This window comes from Nerophis lumbriciformis, linkage group LG03 (assembly GCF_033978685.3).
Source record: "Nerophis lumbriciformis linkage group LG03, RoL_Nlum_v2.1, whole genome shotgun sequence".
NCBI lineage: Eukaryota > Metazoa > Chordata > Actinopteri > Syngnathiformes > Syngnathidae > Nerophis > Nerophis lumbriciformis.
The window spans coordinates 7,519,371-7,536,501 of NC_084550.2; the positions used below are offsets into that span (position 1 = coordinate 7,519,371).

Here is a 17,131-nt window from a genome sequence, read left to right on the forward strand (position 1 = left end):
CGTTTTCGCTACCTGCCTCCACACTACAACCATCCGTTTCAATACATGCGTAATCTGTTGAATCGCTTAAGCCGCTGAAATCCGAGTCTGAATCCGAGCTATTGTTGCTATACCTTGCTGTTCTACCCGCCATGTTTGTTTGTGTTGGCATCACTATGTGACGTCACAGGAAAATGGACGGGTGTATATAACGATGGTTAAAATCAGGCACTTTGAAGCTTTTTTTAGGGATATTGCGTGATGGGTAAAATTTTGAAAAAAACTTCGAAAAATAAAATAAGCCACTGGGAACTGATTTTTAATGGTTTTAACCCTTCTGAAATTGTGATAATGTTCCCCTTTAATGACAAGACTAAAATAAAATACGGTGATGATTTAGTAATTGTTAGTTTGTTAAATGGATATGCAGTCACGGGTGTCGAGCTGTTGGGTGCTAGTTTGTCTACATGGATGCAAGACGTAAAGTTGAATCGTGAAATGCAACTTTACCCGAGCAAAAACATATTTATCCAGGAGGGTCCTGATACCAATGTCCTTGACCCAGCCACACACAAAGAAGTAGGAGACCTCCATGCTTTTTCAAGTTGTCTTGTTTTGTCATGCAGAATGACATCTGGGAACTCCACCATGGGATGATCCTTGACATCACTCGACAATTTTGTTTTTGGATAAAGTATAGGGATATATTCCATTGCATAGTTAGATTTTTTTTGCTCATATCTGCTTTTTGCAGGAAGATTTAGGCCCGTGCTCATATAGTTTGCGCTGCTTGCTGCACAACAGCCATCTTGGCTTGGTTAACCACCGCTTTTTTTTCACCTCCAGGAATAAGTCACGTTGCCGGAATACAAGCATTAGGCAGGTCAGGTAAATTCCAACAGTTTTTTATTCAACACAGAGGAAGCGTCTTTCCACAAAAGAACTGATTTTCTCGAGTTGAACATCATCTTTTATACATTTTGAGGTGGGCATGCACAGAGCCACCAAGTTTAGAGTGTGACTGTTAGAATAATTGTTTCTAAATTATCACAAAAACTTTGTATTACATTGTGTTCCTGACAAGAAGACAAAAGGCTGTCTTTTGAAACCTACCAAGAGTAAGGCTCGTAAAACTCCACTGTGTAGGGGGGTGGGGGGAGCAAGATGGTGTTCCTGTGTTCTTTCATGTATGGTAATCAACAGAAGGATGTTGTTCTGGCTCAAGGACTTCAAAGCGGAGAGATGGCAGGATCTGCCCAATTTCCAGACAAACTCTTTTTGAACTATTTCACAAACTCTCTTTGAACTATTTTATGGAACTCTTTTTGAACTATTTTACGACCTCTTCTTTTGAACTGTTCGGTAACCAAAGGCAACGCTGTTTACGACCCACTTCCCTCCGGAAGCAGCTGTGGTCAGGTAGGGGGAGAAAGTCAAATAAAGAAGGAGGAGTGCAATCTTTGGGCAGAGCGTGCTGGAGATTGTAGAAGGATACAATGTCCGGGCGACTCTCCTCAATATATTGAGTCCAAATTGAATTCTGTCTCTGTTTAATTCTTTGCCTCTTGTCTTGTTTAATAGATGTCATCAGTGTTTGAACCTGACAGTGACCTTTCTTTAGCTATTTTGATTGCTCTAATTGCACTTGTGTCACATTGGTATCACATTGCTTCAGCACATATCCATCCGTATCCATATAATGAGACATTACATCATTGATGATGCACTAATACACTATTATTGACTGATTCATCGTGATATCAAACCTACTGGAGCCTTAATTCGTTTCAGTCTTTATTATATAAGACTGTCATGTCATTGTTGTGCAGTATATGCTGTAGTCAAATGTTTTGTAAAGTATATTATTAAAGTTTTACAGCAGAAGGTTGTAGCAATAAAATAATTTACAAATACAATTTTTTTTAATTACGGTATGTCCCAAAAGAGGACCCTGCAGTCTACTTAGTCTTATGTTTGTGTTACATGGCAATTATTATTTATGTATTAAGACAAATGCAAGTCTTGTTAAACATAGAGGACATCTTGCGACTTACACTTTTGTGTGAATGTACAACACATACACAATTCCATGATCATTCATGTACACTTCTCTAATCCAAAAAGAAGGTGAGGAAAACTCCACAATCCATGTTGTTCTAAACCAAGCAAAGTTGTGTACCTGCTGTCCTGAGCACCACCCTAACTCATGGGGGCATCTGGTATCATACATACAGCAAACCTTGAACGAGCTAGTAGTCATTTCATAACCAAATAACGTTTTCCACCATTTGAGCATTTAAAAAGATATTCACATATGCGTGATATCATGTCTACCGGTACAACAATTGCTCCCTTGTCAGAGTACCATTGGCCACAAGCTGATTAAACGAAGCTGAGCAGTTAAAAGTGGTTTCCTCCGTGTGAGTTTTCATGTGTGACCATATTTGATTTTCGTGTAAATCGTTTGCCACAAACTGTGCAACCAAAAGGTTTTTCTTCAGAGTGTGTAATCATGTGTTTTACCATGGTTGTTTTCTGAGTAAATCTGTTACCGCAAACTGAGCAACTAAATGGTTTTTCTCCTGTGTGTGTTCTCATGTGTCTTACTTTATCTATCTTCTGAGTAAACCTTTTCCAACAAACCGTGCAACTAAAGGGTTTTTCTCCTGTGTGCATTCTCATATGACATTTCATTTGGTATTTGGCAGAAAATCTTTTACTGCAAAAAGAACAACTGAAGGGTTTTTCTCCAGTGTGTTTCTTCATGTGTTGAGTCAAATTGGCTTTTTGAGTAAAACTTTTACCACAATCTGAACATTCAAATGGTTTCTCTCCTGTGTGTGTTCTCATGTGATTGGTGAAAATGTTCACTTTAGCATAGCTTTTCCCGCAAATTGTACAACAGAATGATTTTTCCCCCGTGTGTGTTCTCATGTGAGCAGACAAATTTCGCCTCTGAGTATAGCCTAAACCACAAACTAAACAGCTGAATGTTTTTTCTCCAATGTGTGTTCTTATGTGTCTTACCATGTCTGCCTTATGAATGAATCGTTTACCGCAAACTGAACAACTAAAGGGTTTTTCTCCAGTGTGTGTTTTCATGTGTTCAGTCAAATGGCTCCTTTGGGAAAAGCTTTTACAACAAACTGAGCAAATAAAAGGTTTTTCTCCCGAGTGCGTTCTCATATGTTGAGTCAAATTGCCATTTCGGTTAAAGCCTTTACCACAAACTGAGCAACAAATGTTTTCGTTTGTGTGTGTTTTCATGTGTTCAGTCAAATTGTTCTTTTGAGAAAAAGTTTTATCACAAACTGAACAACCAAATGGTTTATCTCCAGTGTGTGTTCTTATGTGTCTCACCAGGTCTGCATTATGAAGGAATGTTTTACTGCAGACTGAACAATTTAATGGTTTTTCTCCGGTGTGTTTCACGAAGTGTCGAGTTAACCCTGATTTGGAAAAAAAGCTTTGACTGCAAACTGAGCAATTGAATGTTTTGTCTCCTGTGTGCCTTCTCATGTGTTGAGTCAAATTGCCCTTCTGAGTAAAGCTTTTAGCACAAACTGGACAATTGAATGGTTTTTCTCCTGTGTGCGTTCTCATGTGTTGGGTCAAATTGCTCTTTTGGTTAAAGCTTTTAGCACAAACTGAGCAGCTTAAACGTTTTTTGCTGCTCTTCACTTTAGAGCATTCAGAGTGTTTGTTGTCTGTGTGAATCTTTGAATCATCTTCACAGTCTTTATTTCTGTTCAAAGGTTCTTCAACAGCGTCTTCAGCCTCACTATCTGACAGTGGCGCTAAGAGGTTGTCCACTTGTGGTTTGACTTCATCATCTTCAATCTTCACGGAGACAACAGTCAGTGGCAATTTGGTGGGATCAGCCTCTTCTGGCCCTAGAAGACACTCTCCCTTCTGAGTGATCCAGAGTTCCTTCTCTTCCTTTTTAATGTAGGTGGACTGTGGAGCCTCCTGCTTCAATGTTGAGCTCCCGCCCTGTGGTTGAGGGGGAAGTTCTTCTTGAGGGACAATGAGCTGCTGGACATCTGCAGGACACAAACGCAAGTTAACTCAAACAAGATCCATGAGATGTTTCTTCTTGAGCTCGCTACATGTTTTCATGTTTGCGTAGTGTTGACATGACTTGGCTTTGCCTGGGGACAAGTAAGGCTTATTCCTGCTTGCAGCTTGTGGATAAATCCGGATTGCTGGGTTGCACCTGACGTCACGTCTAGTTGCTGTCGCCTTAGATAAAGGCAAATGGAGGTAAAACACTGCGTAATTCTCGCTAAAAGTCCATTGAAAATGCCACTCATGCACTGTTCTCGCCTGTGGAAATGCTTTCCGTAGATATTTAGCTTGAGGTATTTTCAGAGTCAATAGTAGGGATGATGTTCGAAATCGGTTCTCCCGGTTGTTCGATAAGAAAAAAACCGATTCCATGGACACAAATCCCTTTTTGAGAACCGGTTCCCGTTATCGAGGCCACTATAGTAAAGAAAAAGAGTTGGTTCTTTATTCGAATCCCTGGGAACGAATCCCTTCTCACTTACAGGAAATGCCCTGTGGGACCTGCAATGTTATGCCCATTTGATTGTGGACTCTTACTGACACCTTGTGGCGATATGAAAATACTACGCGTCATTAGTTTGGGCAGTTGAGAAGTAGACAAGTTGTGTTAGCTCTTACAAGCCTTGGAAAAGATAAGTCTGTAAGTAAACTGTTTAACTTGTTTATGTAACTCAATATTAAGGTGGAAAGTGGTTGAGTTTGATACTAAGATGTTTACCGTATTTTCCGCACTATAAGGCGCACCTAAAAACCACAAATTTTCTCAAAAGCTGACAGTGCGCCTTATAATCCGGTGCGCCTTATATATGGGTTAATATTAATATTAATTTTCATAAAGTTTCGGTCTCGCAACTACGGTAAACAGCCGCCATCTTTTTTCCCCGTAGAAGAAGAAGAAGCGCGCGGTGCATGCTGGGATATGTGACGTTTCATTTCCATTTGTGTGTTTATGTAAAGACCCCAAAATGGCTCCTATTAAGTGTGTTGTCTGTCTAATTATAAATAATGCAGACGAGGCGTGTTAACTGAGTTCTCAACGTTTACTCACAGCGTGCTCATAACCACATTCTAACTGCCAGCATACAACAACGCTTCTCAGGGCTACCGCGCATGCTCGTCACTATCGTTGCATGCTGGGTAGTGTAGTTGTTATATTTGCTAGCTCATAACATCACATTAAGAGACACGCTTACGCGCTTAATTCAATACTCGCCGTCATTCCGGGTGGATTGACAAAAGACCTCCAGCCGCTAGATATTGGTGTCAACAGGGCATTCGAAGCTAGACTGCTAACTGCGTGGGAACAGTGGATGACAGAAGGCGAACACACGTGACGTTCACCAAGACAGGGAGACAGCGCCAGACGACATACGCCACTATCTGCCAGTGGATGGTAAATGCCTGGGCTGATTCAGTCTCATCTGTGGTCCGAGCTTTCAGGAAGGCAGGAATTGTCACTGAACTAATAAACGGCAACGACACTGACTCCATTAATGACGACTTCGACGAGACGGAGCCGGCCATGTTGGATGCCGTATTCGCTCAACTGTTTAATTCGGACACTGAAGAAGAAGAATTCGAGGGATTTGTGAATGAGCTATAACTTCATAAAGTGAGCTTTACATTTTTATTTAGTGTGTTGTGTTGTGTGACATTAACGTTTGAACAACGTTGAGTTATTGATATATTGTTATTGCTCTGCACTATTTCACGTGTTACTATATTGTGATTGCACGTTTGATTTACGTAACACAAGTAAATCAGCTGTTTATTCATTTTGGGAGTGAACGGAGTTGTCAGAACGCTGGTTTGTTATCTATTAATAAAGTTTGACTGACCTATCTGACTGTTTTGTTGACATAGGTGCGCCTTATAATCCGGTGCGCCTTATATATGAACAAAGTTTTGAGATATGCCATTCATTGAAGGTGCGCCTTATAATCCGATGCGCCTTATAGTGCGGAAAATACGGTATTGAAAAACGATTTTTGTGCACTGTTTCAATGGATGTTTTGAGGACTTAAAGGGGAACATTATCACAATTTCAGAAGGGTTAAAACCATTAAAAATCAGTTCCCAGTGGCTTATTATATTTTTCGAAGTTTTTTCCAAAATTTTACCCATCACGCAATATCCCTAAAAAAGCTTCAAAGTGCCTGATTTTAACCATCGTTATATACACCCGTCCATTTTCCTGTGACATCACATAGTGAAGCCAACACAAACAAACATATAGCGACATTAGCTCGGATTCAGACTCGGATTTCAGCGGCTTAAGCGATTCAACAGATTACGCATGTATTGAAACGGATGGTTGTAGTGTGGAAGCAGGTAGCGAAAACGAAATTGAAGAAGAAACTGAAGCTATTGAGCCATATCGGTTTGAACCGTATGCAAGCGAAACCGACGAAAACGACACGACAGCCAGCGACACGGGAGAAAGCGAGGACGAATTCGGCGATCGCCTTCTAACCAACGATTGGTATGTGTTTGTTTGGCATTAAAGGAAACTAACAACTATGAACTAGGTTTACAGCATATGAAATACATTTGGCAACAACACGCACTTTGAGAGTGCAGACAGCCCAATTTTCATCAATTAATATATTCTGTAGACATACCCTCATCCGCGCTCTTTTCCTGAAAGCTGATCTGTCCAGTTTTGGAGTTGATGTCAGCAGGCCAGGGAAGCTAGGGTTGATAGGGGGTTTAGCTCGCTCGTCTGCGGGAACAAACTGCCGCCATTGCTTGCCGTGCTACCGAGGTCCTTTGTCCCTGAATTGCTCACACACTCCGGCAGATTCAATGGGGGTTTGGCGGCAGATTTCTTTAATTTTATCGTTGGAAATGCATCTGCTTTGAGTGTCGCAGGATATCCACACATTCTTGCCATCTCTGTCGTAGCATAGCTTTCGTCGGTAAAGTGTGCGGAACAAACGTCCAATTTCTTGCCACTTTCGCATCTTTGGGCCACTGGTGCAACTTGAATCCGTCCCTGTTCGTGTTGTTACACCCTCCGACAACACACCGACGAGGCATGATGTCTCCAAGGTACGGAAAACAGTCGAAAAAAGGGAAAATAACAGAGCTGATTTGACTCGGTGTTTGAGAAAATGGCGGATTGCTTCCCGCGATGACGTCACAACGTCCGAGAGCGAATATTAGAAAGGCGTTTAATTCGCCAAAATTCACCCATTTAGAGTTCGGAAATCGGTTAAAAAAATATATGGTCTTTTTTCTGCAACATCAAGATATATATTGACGCTTACATAGGTCTGGTGATAATGTTCCCCTTTAAAATGGCTGCCAGTCGTGTATTTCCACCATCGAAATAGTTTCAACACTCAGAAGTATTTGTTTGATGATAGTACTGTATATTTGTGTGAAGCTAATATTTACATATTATGTATTACATTTCAGTATGTTAATTGAATCACATAGCTTATACATTTGTCATTGTGTGTATTTCAGTTTAAAAAAAAAAAAAAAAACAGTCCAGTGCAAGACAAAAGTAAAGATAGGAAAAGACAAAGCAAGATCAACAACAATAAAGAGCCTAAATGGATTAATCTGCTGTGGATTGTTTGTTAGCTGTCTGCCAAGCTAGCTGTATAACCTCAACACGTATAGTGAGGGCAGAACAGGCAATATGCAATTATTGCCAGGCTTCGCATGTAAGGGGGGAAGAATTGTTGATTGATGACTGTGATGTTCTTAGTGTCATAGTGTGTGTAGTTAGTATGTTCCAATAGCAGCAGAAGTGCACTTTTTGGAGAGCTGTATTATTTTCAGTTGTGTGCCCAAGGGACTGATTTTATTTAAAGGGGAACATTATCACCAGACCTATGTAAGCGTCAATATATACCTTGATGTTGCAGAAAAAAGACCATATATTTTTTTAACCGATTTCCGAACTCTAAATGGGTGAATTTTGGCGAATTAAACGCCTTTCTATTATTCGCTCTCGGAGTGTTGTGACGTCACATCGGGAAGCGATCCGCCATTTTCTCACTTTCGTCGGTGTGTTGTCGGAGGGTGTAACAACACGAACAGGGATGGATTCAAGTTGCACCAGTGGCCCAAAGATGCGAAAGTGGCAAGAAATTGGACGAAATTTGTTCAAAATACAAGGGTGTGGGGAAAGCCCACGAAATGGTCAGTCATTTGTTCCGCACACTTTACCGACGAAAGCTATGCTACGACAGAGATGGCAAGAATGTGTGGATATCCTGCGACACTCAAAGCAGATGCATTTCCAACGATAAAGTCAAAGAAATCTGCCGCCAGACCCCCATTGAATCTGCCGGAGTGTGTGAGCAATTCAGGGACAAAGGACCTTGGTAGCACGGCAAGGAATGGCGGCAGTTTGTTCCCGCAGACGAGCGAGCTAAACCCCCTGAATGTCTTGGCTCACACCGCTTCTACCGTCCCTTATGCCACCGAAGATGATCAAGAGAAGAATATCGACCCTAGCTTCTCTGGCCTGCTGACATCAACTCCAAAACTGGACAGATCAGCTTTCAGGAAAAGAGAGCGATGAGGGTATGTCTACAGAATATATTAATTGATGAAAACTTTATTCATTACTCGCGGTTTTACGTAAATTATTATACATAAACTGTGTTTACCAATAATTTAGCTTAAAAACATTTATTTTTTTCAATCATTCGAGTACATTCGGGTAGTCTTGTGTAATGCAGTATTTTGTGTCTATTTAGGTATGGTTAACCTGAGTGCTGAAATCGTGGAAAAATATATGTTCTTAGCGCGCCTGAAATGGGCTGTCTGCACTCTCAAAGTGCATGTTGTTGCCAAATGTATTTCATATGCTGTAAACCTAGTTCATAGTTGTTAGTTTCCTTTAATGCCAAACAAACACATACCAATCGTTGGTTAGAAGGCGATCGCCGAATTCGTCCTCGCTTTCTCCCGTGTCGCTGGCTGTCGTGTCGTTTTCGTCGGTTTCGCTTGCATACGGTTCAAACCGATATGGCTCAATAGCTTCAGTTTCTTCTTCAATTTCGTTTTCGCTACCTGTCTCCACACTACAACCATCCGTTTCAATACATGCGTAATCTGTTGAATCGCTTAAGCCGCTGAAATCCGAGTCTGAATCCGAGCTAATGTCGCTATACCTTGCTGTTCTACCCGCCATGTTTGTTTGTATTGGCATCACTATGTGACGTCACAGGAAAATGGACAAGTGGTTAAAATCAGGCACTTTGAAGCTTTTTTTAGGGATATTGCGTGATGGGTAAAATTTTGAAAAAAACTTCGAAAAATAAAATAAGCCACTGGGAACTGATTTTTAATGGTTTTAACCCTTCTGAAATGGTGATAATGTTCCCCTTTAACACTATATTATTATTTATACACTTATAGTGATCACAGAGACAGGTTGTTTTTGTGTTACTGTATATATTTGTCTTTCTGAAAAATCCCACTTAATATACTTTGGGTAACAACAGTCAATATTTTTGTTTTAGGGGGGTAACAGTCAATATTTTTTTATTTTTTTATTTATTGTATTTTATTTTTTTCTTATAAAATAAAAGTGAGCTTTTGTTAAACCAAATATTGTGTTTTTTTTCCATATACAACAACCTATAGGGCAGCACGGTAGAAGAGGGGTTAGTGCATCTGCCTCACAATACGAAGGTCCTGAGTAGTCTTGGGTTCAATCCCGGGTTCAGGATCTTTCTGTGTGGAGTTTGCATGTCCTCCCCACCTCCAAAGACATGCACCTGGGGATAAGTTGATTGGCAACACTAAATTGGCCCTAGTGTGTGAATGTGAGTGTGAATGTTGTCTGTCTATCTGTGTTGGCCCTGCGATGAGGTGGCGACTTGTCCAGGGTGTACCCCGCCTTGGATGGATGGATGGACAACAACCTATCTGGATTCAATAAGAGAATCGATAAGGAATCGGTTCGATAAGAGGATTTGATAATGGGCTCGAACTCGATAATTTCTTTTCAAACACCATCCCTAGTCAATAGTCCATTATAAAGTGAAACTGTTCAAACCAACAAAAAACGCAGAGAAAGGTTGCTGCTCTACGTTTTTAAGCTTGTCAAACGTCAAGAGGGGCCAAGTAAGAAACCTGACAACAGGATTGGCCGTGCAACGGAGGTCTGTAAAAAAGTGGTCAGCACCTTTATCCTACAATTGAAGAAAGAGGAAGGAGCGAGCAGAAGAACTGAAAGTGCCAGAGCACTCCTTGAAAATGGAGTGTACCACTATATGGGGATCTCGGCAAGCCATGATCAGCAGACGGCAATCACTCAGATCCTCTCCAATGACCCTAAAACCAAACATCTCACCCTTTTTTGGCAAGGCATCGAGGTACTAGAGGCCATCGGCAAGTCACTAAGTCCATTGTTGAGTTTACAGATGCACTTTCTGGGGATCACTAGGTGCAAGACCAAATCTCTAAATCACGGGTGTCAAACATCACGCGTACGGCCCGAGGGCCAGATTTGGCCCTCGGGCCGTACGCGTGATGTTTGACACCCGTGATTTAGAGATTTGGTCTGTTGTCAGTGTGAGTCCTCATATCACAATTTGTACCTGTATGGCTGCTCCAAGGTTCTTCACCTCTGTCCTCCGCCGCGAGGATGTGTGCATGTGCTTTGACTTCGCCATCTTCAATCTTCACAGAGACAGCAGTGAGTGGCAATTTGGTGCGATCAGATTCCTCCAGCTGGAGAACACACTCTTTCTCCTGAGGGATCCACACGTCCTCCTGTTCCTCTTTAATGTGAAGTGGCCCCGGATTAAAAGTGGAGCTCCCACGCTGCGGCTGAGGGGGAAGTTCTGGATGACCGGTCAGCTGTTGGACGTCTTTGGGAAACAGACAACACAAACACACTTGAGCTCAGACAGGACCCATGAAATGTGCGGCCCCCCACCTTAAGTTGAAAGTTTAATGTTAGTGCGGTCCGCGAGTGTTATGTGAATAGCACTTTACAGTGTTGTGTGACATCGACTGGGCTTGAACCAAACAGAGAAACATTACTCAATGAGTAAAAGTGATAGCAGCGTTGCCATGGAGGGTTTTCTTCCGTGCCTGGCAGGTTGCCTCGTTTCTATTGTGCATACATTAGCCCTAGCGCGATGCGTTCACAACATTTCCAAAAAAAAGTGTTTCAAGTTACTGCCCAGTGGGACAATATACATACTACAGGGTTTCCCACAGCGCTTTGTTGTTAAGGCGGCCGCAGTGTGTGCATGCATGCGTGCGTGTGTGTGTTACGGACAGCAAAGCCCTGTCTGTCTGAGAGAAAGACAAGCTTTATTGACCTACAGTTAACAACTAAGTTATTTCACTTTACCTTTTTCTGTGTTGAAGCAGCAAAAAAGGACCTTAAGTTAAATGAAGAGTTTCTGTCTCTGATAGTTGATATAATAATGTAACTGCATCATTAAGCAAACTCCATGGTGTTCAGGGATGAATAGTCTCTCCTATTGCTATTGTGCTATTTTTTCAGCTATAGTTACATTAATCATTGGTAATGTAGCAGCCTAGTTTTGAATGGCAGGGTCCCTGCTATCACATGTTGATAAAAATATAACATTTAAATAATAAAAATCAAGTACAGGCTTCCCAAATGCTGTAATGAATTAAGCAAGATGACTTGAGCATATGTCAGCATGTGGCCCCACTTTTAACTCTTTTTTCAAACGTTTATTGCAAACGCTTACTTACAGTAAGTCATTAATTTGACTTTGTATGTCATTATTTTGACTTAATAAGCCTCAAATAACTAGGACTGTTTTGTTTTGCCTCGGGATCCCCCGGGAGGAGCTGGACGAAGTGGCTGGGGAGAGGGAAGTCTGGGCTTCCCTGCTTAAGCTGCTGCCCCCGCGACCCAACCTCGGATAAGCGGAAGAAGATGGATGGATGGATGGGTTTTGTTTTTACTTTACGGAAAAAATATCGAGATATATATCGTATATCGCCATTCAGCAAATGGAGTGGAAAACACAACCAAAAGTCGTAGGCTTCTTACCGCGACGAAGCCGGCCTACTTCACCGCAGTCTGCAGTCTATTGCCCCTCCAGGCTGTGGTGGCAGGAACGAGGTGGAGACGTGATGGCGACAGGCCGAGTTACACCGATCCTTACACCCACCTACCCCCTTCCCCCGGTCCCCTCCCCCTGGAGAGTCACCACCTTAACTAACACATTTTCTTGGGGAAACACTGTAAAGTGATATATATTGCTTTCAATGCCTGTCTATCAGGCCCCCAATTTTTACCCCTCAAAGCCCTCATTATATTTAACACCTTTTTACTTTTCTCCACTAATTTACTGATGTGGATTGACCAGTTAAAATACTTATCGAACCATATTCCTAAATATTTAAATACTTGTACCTAGGGGTGTAACGGTACGTGTATTTGTATTGAACCATTTCGGTACGGGGGTTTCGGTTCGGAGGTGTACCGAACGAGTTTCCACATGGACATATTACCGGTAAGTAGAGTAACGCACGTTGTGTAAACAATGCACACCGAGGCACAACACACGGCATGCTAGCAGCTAACGGGCTACGATAGACTGACCATACGTCCTCTTTTCACCGGACATGTCCTCTTTTGCGGAGCTGTCAGGGCGGAGTTTCTTAAATGCCTCAAATGTCCGGCATTTTGAGTTAGGGTTGCGTGTATTTTCAATGTACGTTCAGGGTTAAGAAGGGGTTAAAAACAAAACAAATTGTGCGTGCAGCAGCATTGGTGAGGGAGGGGCAGAGACAGAGAGAGAGAGAGAGAGTTATGATAAGAAGTGACTTTAAGGTTTTACTACTTACGTATAAAATACTACACGGTCTAGCTCCGTCCTATCTTGTCGATTGCATTGTACCATATGTCCCGGCAAGAAATCTGCGTTCAAAGAACTCCGGCTTATTAGTGATTCCCAGAGCCCAAAAAAAGTCTGCGGGCTATAGAGCGTTTTCTATTCGGGCTCCAGTACTATGGAATGCCCTCCCGGTAACAATTAGAGATGCTACCTCAGTAGAAGCATTTAAGTCCCATCTTAAAACTCATTTGTATACTCTAGCCTTTAAATAGCCCCCCTGTTAGACCAGTTGATCTGCCGTTTCTTTTCTTTTCTCCTCTGCTCCCCTTTTCCTTGAGGGGAGGGGGGCACAGGTCCGGTGGCCATGGATGAAGTGCTGGCTGTCCAGAGTCGGGACCCGGGGTGGACCGCTCGCCTGTGCATCGGCTGGGAACATCTCTACGCTGCTGACCCGTCTCCGCTCGGGATGGTGTCCTGCTGGCCCCACTATGGACTGGACTCTCACACTATTATGTTGGATCCACTATGGACTGGACTCTCACAATATTATGTCAGACCCACTCGACATCCATTGCTTTCGGTCTCCCCTAGAGGGGGGGGGGTTACCCACATATGCGGTCCTCTCCAAGGTTTCTCATAGTCATTCACATCGACGTCCCACTGGGGTGAGTTTTTCCTTGCCCGTATGTGGGCTTTGTACCGAGGATGTCGTTGTGGCTTGTGCAGCCCTTTGAGACACTTGTGATTTAGGGCTATATAAATAAAGATTGATTGATTGATTGATTGATAAACGCGCATGCGTCGCCAGGCTCTGCTTTTTATCCATAGATTTATCAGATTTAATTTTTTATTATCTATAGCAGGGGTGTCAAAAGTGTGCCCCGGAGGCCATTTGCGGCCCACAGCTAATGTTTTAAAGGCCCACGGCACATTCTAAAAATACTATTAAGATAAACAAAAACACAACAAAGGGAAATAAAAAAGCTTAAAGGTTAAATGTAATTTAGAAAAAGTTGCAATGTTGACTAATAAAACAAAGCTCTTTTTTCTTTCTTTCAAACTGCCATTGCTCAAAACATAATATTGAATCAAAATCAATGTTATTATGAATTATTGACCTATCCAAGGTTCTGATTACTTCACATCAAATATTCCACTAAGAACAAATATTTTTGGTGGAATATTTTGCAAATTTGGTAAATAAATAACCCAAAAATTTATATTTTGTTGTTTTCCTACTGTACCGAAAATGAACCGAACCGTGACCTCCAAACCGAGGTACGTACCGAACCGAAATGTTTGTGTACCGTTACACCCCTACTTGTACGTCTTCTATATTTTCTCCACAAAGTTTAATTTGGAGCTTGTTTTGAACCTTCCTCTTTGTAAAATACACGACTTTAGTTTTCCCAACAGAGAATCTTAAACCCCTATCATGCAAGACGTGCTTCTTGTCACAATGCACATCTCTTACTCTTCCCCCAAATATATTATTTTAAATTATTAGTATATTATCACAAGCAGTTGATTTGTTTAACCCAGGGGTCGGCAACCCAAAATGTTGAAAGAGCCACATTGGACCAAAAATACAAAAACAAATCTGTCTGGAGCCGCAAAAAAATTAAAAGCCATATTACATACAGATAGTGTGTCATGAGATATAAATTGAATTAAGAGGACTTAAATGAAACTAAATGAGCTCAAATATAGCTACAAACGAGGCATTATGATGCAATATGTACATATAGCTAGCCTAAATAGCATGTTAGCATCGATTAGCTTGCAGTCATGCAGTGACCAAATATGCCCGATTAGCACTCCCCACAAGTCAATAACATCAACAAAACTCACCTTTGTGCATTCATGCACAACGTTAAAAGTTTGGTGGACAAAATGAGACAGAAAAAGAAGTGGCATAAAACACGTCCTAGAAAGTCGGAGAAAGTTATACATGTAAACAAACTACGGTGAGTTCAAGGACCGCCAAAATTAGTAGGACAAAACGGCGCTCGCCAAATACTCGAATCAGTGAAGCATGTTTAATACAAACAGCATACTTGCCAACCCTCCCGGATTTTCCGGGAGACTCCCGAAATTCAGCGCCTCTCCCGAAAACCTCCCGGGACAAATTTTCTCCCGAAAAACTCCCGAAATTCAGGCGGAGCTGGAGGCCACGCCCCCTCCAGCTCCATGCGGAACTGAGTGACGTGTTGACAGCCTGTTGTACATGCACATGTGACCCACCCATAATGTGTCACATTTTTGTGTTGATTTATTTAGTTTATTTTGTGGTTTGAATTCGTTTTTGGAGCTGTCATTACACATGTATCAGTATTCACATTGGTCAGTAGGGAGCAGTAGGGCGTTTCTTCCCAATTGAATGCTATCACCTGCAGACCGGAAGTGCCTTGTCATTCTGATGAGCGCGACCAGTCTGTGAACAATTGAAACGTCCTGTGTGCTTTTTCCTCCTGTATAACAGGTTAGTTTTGGTGAATCAACTCACTGAATAATATCCATGTGATCTTTATAAGTTTAAGTACACATTCTGATGGTGGAGCCTAACTCTAAAGTGTTTGTGAGTTGTAGTTTGTATTTGTGAATGAATCCAGTGCACAGCTGCAGTAATCAATACAAAATGGCGACGTGAGTGCGCAATGTTTATATAGGAACTTCTGATCCTAATTCAGACTCCCAAATTAGAGCTCCCGTTTTCTTATTGATTTTATAATGTATATTTGTATAATGTGTGTGTTCTGAAATAGTGACAGGGAATAGAACAAGGATGGACAATTCAACCCTTAACTCAACAATGAGTAGAGGAGTGTTATGTGTGTGTATATATGTAAATAAATGAACACTGAAATTCAAGTATTTCTTTTCTTTATTTATTTATATATATATATATATATATATATATATATATATATATATATATATATATATATATATACATACACATATATATATATATATATAGCTAGAATTCACTGAAAGTCAAGTATTTCTTATATATATATATATATATATATATATATATATATATATATATATATATATATATATATATCTTAACCACGCCCCCCTACCTCCCGAAATCGGAGGTCTCAAGGTTGGCAAGTATGACAAACAGTGGGATTTATAACAATTAGGGAGGTTTGTGTCATGTTTGGCCTCCTACAGAAACCATATTAAAACAAAAAATAAATTATTTCCCCTCATCTTTTTCCATTTTTCATACATATTTGGAAAAGCTCCAGGGAGCCACTATGGCGGCGCTAAAGAGCCGCAGGCGGCTCTAGAGCCGCGGGTTGCCGACCCCTGGCTTAACCAGTTTCTTCATTTTACTTTTACAATTTTTCATCTCCTCTGATTGAAACTCCACTTCCTTCTTCGTGCTAACAAGCATGGCGGTCCTTTGTTTCTGTGCTCAACATGTCCGGCTAGTTTCTCATCAACGCTCTTTTCATGACTTAGTATATCCTCCGAAATGACGTTGTTCGAAAATTCCACACACTTACCGTTTTCTGTACTTTTCTGCCTTTTCTCCGTCGGTGATACAGATTCTCTTTGACTAGAAGTCTCCATCTTAGCGTAGCAATTTTCTTCCATCGTCTATGTCCTATCAAGTCTTAAATATTCACTTCAGGTAACACTCCATCGCTTCAACTTCTACTCTGTAGGCTTTAGAAAAGACAGATCTTGAATAATGATGTATTTTCTGTGAACATATGTTGCGGTTAGATCGTCAATTTGAAACTTCTCCGGAAAGACACAAGAAACCGGAGGCATCAGTCCGCCATCTTGGTGGTCAACAAAGTAATCTTCTTCTTTTTGTTTTCTGGTGGATTGCAGTCGTGACTTAAAAAGTACATAGCGCCATCTACTGCATCGGAGTATGCAACATGTTGCTCGATAAACAAAGGCATCTGACATACGCGTGCCAACGTTGCCATCTTTTGGTTGGAAGTATAAGCTGCACATAGTATCAATATAAATATATATTTATATATATATAGATTTTTTTTTTAAAAAGACAAAAATGGCTACCTAAATCACTTTAATTGTTTTTAACAAAGATATCAATTTAAGGGCTTTTGTACTCTTAATCATTCTACAAGATTTGATTGATAAATGTAAACCATTAAGCCAATTAGAAAATGTAGGCCTTACTTTCATAAATCGACATATGTAGAAGACGAATATTTTTTATAAAATAATATTTTTTGATGGAACATAATGATACAACAGTTAAATAGACAATTATTTATTTATTTTTATTG

General features: G+C 41.0%; 1 protein-coding gene across 1 annotated transcript; it reads right to left on the reverse strand.

Annotated features, from left to right (window-relative positions):
* Positions 1-1,638: 1,638 nt before the first annotated feature.
* On the reverse strand, positions 1,639-16,695 carry LOC140677543 (uncharacterized). The gene is made up of 3 exons (XM_072912247.1): positions 16,370-16,695; positions 10,617-10,889; positions 1,639-4,022 (listed from the first exon to the last, which is right to left on the reverse strand). The coding sequence occupies exons 1-3, from the start codon at positions 16,458-16,460 to the stop codon at positions 2,380-2,382; spliced, it is 2,007 nt and encodes a 668-aa protein (XP_072768348.1). The 5' UTR covers positions 16,461-16,695; the 3' UTR covers positions 1,639-2,379.
* Between the last annotated feature and the right edge of the window lie 436 nt (positions 16,696-17,131).

What these genes read in the sequence shown, in the direction of transcription:
- LOC140677543 (XM_072912247.1), bottom strand. Translation starts at nt 16,460, where the DNA reads ATGGAAGAAAATTGCTACGCTAAGATGGAGACTTCTAGTCAAAGAGAA. An exon ending in GCAGAAAAGTACAGAAAACG is followed by an intron (nt 10,890 to 16,369) that starts GTAAGTGTGTGG and finishes TGTTTCCCAAAG; the next exon opens with ACGTCCAACAGCTGACCGGT. An exon ending in ACCTTGGAGCAGCCATACAG is followed by an intron (nt 4,023 to 10,616) that starts GTACAAATTGTG and finishes TGTGTCCTGCAG; the next exon opens with ATGTCCAGCAGCTCATTGTC.